The 6379-nt window shown below is 33.8% G+C and overlaps 1 protein-coding gene across 1 annotated transcript; it reads left to right on the forward strand.

The window, feature by feature from the left end:
- Positions 1–899: 899 nt before the first annotated feature.
- LOC136268812 (uncharacterized) lies at positions 900–3230 on the forward strand. Its single transcript, XM_066064277.1, has 6 exons — positions 900–1030; positions 1280–1573; positions 1683–1817; positions 1867–2024; positions 2078–2240; positions 3095–3230. The coding sequence occupies exons 1-6, from the start codon at positions 973–975 to the stop codon at positions 3151–3153; spliced, it is 867 nt and encodes a 288-aa protein (XP_065920349.1). The 5' UTR covers positions 900–972; the 3' UTR covers positions 3154–3230.
- Positions 3231–6379: the final 3149 nt, after the last annotated feature.

A 6379-nucleotide genomic window follows, 5' to 3' on the forward strand; every position in this document is an offset into this window, starting at 1 on the left:
CTCAGTATTGGGATAGAATAGTTTCATTCTGTGACTTATATACTTACAATGCCTTACATAGTGTTAAATTGATATCCAGTTGCATCATTATTGCGTAGTGAGCATGACGATCATTTGTGTCAATATGTGACTGAATTTGTCTTTTTCTACGTTTTTACATACCAGCAAACAAATAGTATAATAATACACAATTGTCAAAAACTAGAGCATGGATTTAGAATCTCATTGACTATACAATTATTGCAATGCAAGAAATATACCAACCAGTGTGATAACTTGAACATTAGTGGCAACATGTAGTCTAGGAAGTTTTCAAAAGAGCCACATAATATAGGACTCAATTTCTTTTTTAAATTAAAATCGCACGCATTGAACTTGTAATAAACTTCTAAGCAATACAATAATATCACTGTGACCAGGACGTGCACTTTCACATACCCAATTTGTTACACACTTTAACATAGTGATTCGATGTGTTGCAGAGCAACGGCATTATATTATACAGTATCATAAAAGTTTGAAGCATTACATGATATTGAAACATTTGATCGATGGTATCATGCAGAACATTATTGGCTACTAGTTTGATTTCTCCTAGAAATGCTATTAATTAGTTATGGCAACTATATTGCGAATGGTTGCGATGATGACCATAAGATTTTATTGAAGGTGTAATAATGACTAACTTTACTCTGACCATCATTCTCACACCATACCATCATTCTCACTCCATGGCAGCATGTGAATTTTGAAGAGTATAGTCTATTAAAATTATATAGATAGCATTAATTAATTTAACCTATACCTTTGTGGATTCGCCTGAATAGCACCTCAAATGCATGCAATCTTACATGGGAACATTGAAGTGATTTTGTCTATTCATATGCTTGTATTGACAATGGTTGCACTAGTACACTGCACTTTTCCTACCTTACTGAAGATGACAATGGCTTGTACACTTGTGTTGTAAAAATGCCAGGAACTAATCCAGAGACTGTATCACAATCAATAGAATTAAGAGACTTCAACAGTAAGTTAGGCCATATTTTGATGTGTGTTTATAATAGAGACCATGCCATTAGCTTGCAATCTATATAATTTTTACTATCATACTTGTCATGAAACTGCAAGCTTTGAAATGTATATGCATGTAGGGTAATTGTGTGATACATGTTTATGGATGTATTTTCCAAGAATAGTCCACAACAATTCTTACCATAGTTTCTTTGTGAAAGGTAGCTGTGTTACTGTATACGTTTCATCTTGTTATTGTCTTCAGTTCCCAGGCCTACAGTACATGTGACAGCTAAAGATCAGCCAGTCCATGTACTTGAATGCAATGCAACTACTGTGAGAGGTGTCACTAGCAGTGCGACTTTTGTATGGAAAAGCAATGACAATGAAATTGATAGAGATGATGTATCTGGAACTCCTATGGACAACTTAATGGTGTTCACACATATTCATAATAATACACTTCGGGAAGTACTTAATAGTACTAGTACTGTGTACAAGTGTTATGTTGAGATCAACACAAAGTCTAAAGTCAATGCTACTGGTGAAATAGTTATTAGTAAGTCTTTTGATAGATGCAATAAGTTTAAAGCTATAATACTGTATATTTACTGTATATCACTCACTATGATTTACAATTTACATGTACCTTTGCAAACCATTTTCAGATATGATGTCCACTAAAAGTCCCATCACATCATCCATGGACAATAACACATCAACAAATGACAGTACAATAGCCAGCAATTCATCAATGACATCACCATTTTGTACTACACCAGATGACAAAAAACCACTACCTGGTATGCATTTACTATCATTTAACACATCTGTTCTATTATATTTAAACAGGAGTATTCAATGATCCACCAATTGTAAATATAACCTGTACATCACAATATATTAATGTGACATGGATCCCAATGGAATGCTATAGACCTAAGGAAGTGATAAATCGTTTACAAAACTGTCATGCCTCCATTAAATTTGGCAGTGGAAAATGGATAAAAGTATGTAGCTACTAATAAATTGTATGACTTGTATTATTTCTATACTTTTACAGAGTGGGTGCCCATATTTCTCACCTACTGGTTTGAATGGTGGATGGCAGTGGAAATTAGAGCAACCTGTAGCTGAAACATCATGCACTGTGGAGGTTACATTTGTGGACTTCTATGACCCATTTTCATCCCCTCTCACACAAACAGTATCTTGCACGATTCCACGTAAGCATTCTATGTAAATGTATACAGTCATGTGTGTGTGTCTGTAGAGTGGAACCTGCATGTCTAATCACGTCACTACATATTGAGGTCATCTGTTTACACAACAGATACTGGTATCTCAAATGTGTTATTTGTGTACAAAGTGACCTATCTATTTGCTTAATAAGGGGAATGTTTGGCTTGAAGGTGGCCGGAATACACAGACTTGACTATGCATGGATACATTTATCCACTATACATACTGTGCACATTGCAGAGAAATCTCTAGTAAGAATTGTTCAATTTATCTATGGATCATAATAATTACGCATAGGCGTTAAGTGATCTTCTAAGATTCTCATCAAATCCTAAGTACAACATGCAGATTCTATTCAATGCATTCACTGATTTAACCAACACAACTATCTACTTAAGGTTTACTGGTTATACATAACAGATTTATTCATATGTCTTTGCATGTGAAGTTACTAATTTGATCAAGTGATAGATTTATGGACTAACTGACCAGTACAGCAGCCCTACCAGTTCAGTACATTTGTTTGCATGTATTCTGCGAACTGTGTCCTAAATAACTTGTTAAGCATTTCTGTAACTTATTGTTAAAAGCAAAGACTAGCTTTGTATATATTTACACTCAATGTGTGTAGTAGTATTGGCTAAATTAGATGTTGCTAGGTTATAGAATCTACATGCAATGACAGCTAGCAGGTTGCATCAAATTTAACAACCCTACATTTGGAGAATTGGCAATTATTATACATTCTTGCCTCCCTTTCATATGCAGCTATATTAGGATGTAAATAGAAATACATGTGGTTATTAATAATTAATACTGCTCACATTGTTTCTTCCAGGTAAGATTGCAGATATGAAAAGAAGTGTTCTGATAAAGAATGTGCTAGTGAATTATTAAACACTTTGACTCTTCCAAATGTGTTGTACACAAATATAAAATTAATGGAGTACAGTTTATGAATTTGCTATAAAGGATTTTATTTATTTATTTATGTATTTGTGTACTAGTTTGAGGATGTGTACATTGGCTACACATACATATTTTCGCAGTGCAGTTTTATAGTACATAAATGTCGTTCTCAGCAATATAAGGCCTTTATCAACAAAATTTTGGGACCACCACACTATAAATTCAGACAGCAAATCATGGCAGGGAATGCTACTAGAGAATCTATTGTGACATGATTTGCTGTCTGAATTTATAGTGTGGTAGTCCCGAAATGTTGATGATAAAGGCCTTTATATTGCTGAGAACGACATTTTGGCAGTATAAGTACAGCACAATTTAAAGTTTGAATGTTGGTTAACATTATACAGATATCAACTTTTCATTGAGAGTATATACCTGTGAAAATTGATAGCATCTACGTGTAAGTATTAAACATTTCTTAATAATAATTATTATATCAATCATGTTTTTGACCATGTACAAATCAGATTTAAATCATTGCTGCTGGTAATCCTCCTTTAATGAATTAATGACTCTAGATCTGTATCACAATAAGATCATCAGAAAGCAGACATAGTGATGAAGATAATAGAACATTACAGGATTTAATACAGTTTCTTAAATTGTGGAGCACTGCATCTGCATATCATTTTTATTGACTATTTTTTTTGTTGCCTTTTAGTAAACCAGACAGTCAGTCAAGTTAATGGCTTTTCATGTATTGTGTAACAGTTTTGATGAGGGAATTTTCTTTCCAGTGTCATACTATTAGTAGGTTGAGTATAGATATTAATAAAGTAGCTATGTGGTGATCTTGACACATTCCATAGAATTATGTAGCATGAAATTGGAATGCTACATCATTGATGGTGTCACAACAAGTTACTGTGATATTAGCATCATATGGTATAGCTAGCTGAAAGCCTACATAAGCATTCATGCATGCATGGGCTGGCTGTATGCATGGCTGAAAACTAAACATACCTATGAGTAGTTTTTCTTCATTATAATAATGTTATCATTGTGACTGTTAACTTTACTTTAGTCTAACTCGCTCTCCTCACCCACACATGTACAGTTTCTGGATATAACACCAATATTTAGAAATGTGTTAGCTAGTATATAGCCATGCAATGACATAGGCTATAAAGCTTCCTTGTTTCGCTTCACTTTTTATTGCAATTGACCTTATTAGCTAATTACTTACCTAGTATAGTAGCTCATGAAAATCTTAATTTTCCCTTTAGTAGAGCGGCTAAGGAAAAAAAATCGTTCACTTTTTGATAAAAGCATCAAACTCGGTACCACATTTGCTTATTTCATATTAAATATTGTTCCATTAAAATTACCAATCATATCATGCTCAAAGAACCCGAAAAAGAAAATCAATGGAAAATTTACTAGGGAAACCATAAAGGTGCTCAATAGTAAATAATTATACTGAAACATAGACAAGCAAGGAATGGTCATATCCAAAAGCTGATCAAGGGATGTGTCCATCCAGGTCATTAGATAAGAAGCAAGGGATTCTACTGCGCAGCTTCCGGATTGTTGTTTGGTGCAAATGACGTGATCTGCTGCATTTGCGTACTATTACCATATATTATATATTTCAGTATTAGCTATGGTAACAGGATGCAGATGACGCAAATATTAACAAATCACGCCATTCGTGCCAATCAACAATCCGGAAGCTGCGCAGTAGAATCCCCACAATCTCGGGATAGTCCATGTAACGGCGATGCTATATATACTATGTTCACCAGACCCTTTTCTTTCCCCGGCCCCACACACAAAAGAAAGAAAATCAGTGGTCTGGCTACGCGAGACTAATGTGTATAAACTATAAACTGAAACATTTCACGATTATATTTTCACGAAGCTATCATCACTCGCGAAAGTTTCGTCCCTTGAAAATTTCCAGCTATACGGTATATGAAGCCATAGATGTACTGTGTATTTATTCTATTGGATTGTGCCTGTACTTTTAATACTGCATGAAATATTAGCTCCATTAGAAACAGATTATCATTTTGAAAGATTTTCTGATTGCACTGGCCTGTGATTAATTTGAAATACACTCATGTGATTTAAGCAAAAACAAAATTTTGAATGCACTTGTATGGTTTCCCGAGCAACTAGAAATGGGCTTATAACTTAGTTTAAAGTTTCAAAACATGCCATAAGGCAATGATTTTGATGTAGAACTGTATCTCAAATGATTTAGTATACCTCACTCAACTTCCACAGAAAACTTAATGCTTTTATCACAAAGTGAACAATTTCATCAAAATTTGTTGTTTAGCCGCTCTACTATACACTTGCATGTATTACAATCATATGTATGACAATCTATCATGGTGCTAGATATACAAAAAGGCACACTCGAAAATTTCGGAAAGTATAGTTATATAATACAGTTACAAGTAGAGGTGTGCAATGACTGACATATCTCGATATTTCCTTTGAACTTAACTCGACTATCTAACATATCTCGATAACTGAAACAATTATTTATTTTATAAACTGCCGATATTGTAATTATAACCAGTAAAGTGAGCAAATTGCAATTTGAAGATTATGTAAAAGTGAAAAATGTTAGTCTTAACATTATTTCCAAGTGGTATGAAAGTTAGAGCCCCCCGCACTGACACCATCAGGTATACAAATAATTTATGGAAGTTACTATTATCTAAATTAATAAACCTATCATCCTTATCTTGATAAGTCTTATGATATCTCAATAATCAAATACATCTAGATAATTGCGCACCTCTAGTTACAAGTGGGGATGCATGTTCATTAAAAATTATAGAGCTACACTATTAAAACATGTAGGAGAGAGTGTTGTTTATATACCAATGCTTGAGTCTTCTAGCAACATTCATGCTCATTCATGTTATACACTATGATATTAGTATACCATAAATTCAGAAGTATGAAGTTCATACTAATATAGCCACCTGTGGTCACTCAGTATGATGTGTATACTTCAGTATGTACATCATACTCAGTGAATGAAGGTAGTATACCATTAGTGTGAGCTTCATACTTCTGATAATATAGGACTATATACTGTAGATCATAGAGTGGATTAGATGCCACACATAATTGTGTTATTGAATATTCCGTCAGTGTGTGCATGGTCATCAATTATGTGTGCCTTTGTAAAAGG

The sequence above is a fragment of the Dysidea avara genome, chromosome 10, assembly GCF_963678975.1.
Source record: "Dysidea avara chromosome 10, odDysAvar1.4, whole genome shotgun sequence".
Lineage (NCBI taxonomy): Eukaryota > Metazoa > Porifera > Demospongiae > Dictyoceratida > Dysideidae > Dysidea > Dysidea avara.

What these genes read in the sequence shown, in the direction of transcription:
- LOC136268812 (XM_066064277.1), top strand. Translation starts at nt 973, where the DNA reads ATGCCAGGAACTAATCCAGAGACTGTATCACAATCAATAGAATTAAGA. An exon ending in AGAATTAAGAGACTTCAACA is followed by an intron (nt 1,031 to 1,279) that starts GTAAGTTAGGCC and finishes TATTGTCTTCAG; the next exon opens with TTCCCAGGCCTACAGTACAT. An exon ending in TGACAAAAAACCACTACCTG is followed by an intron (nt 1,818 to 1,866) that starts GTATGCATTTAC and finishes ATATTTAAACAG; the next exon opens with GAGTATTCAATGATCCACCA.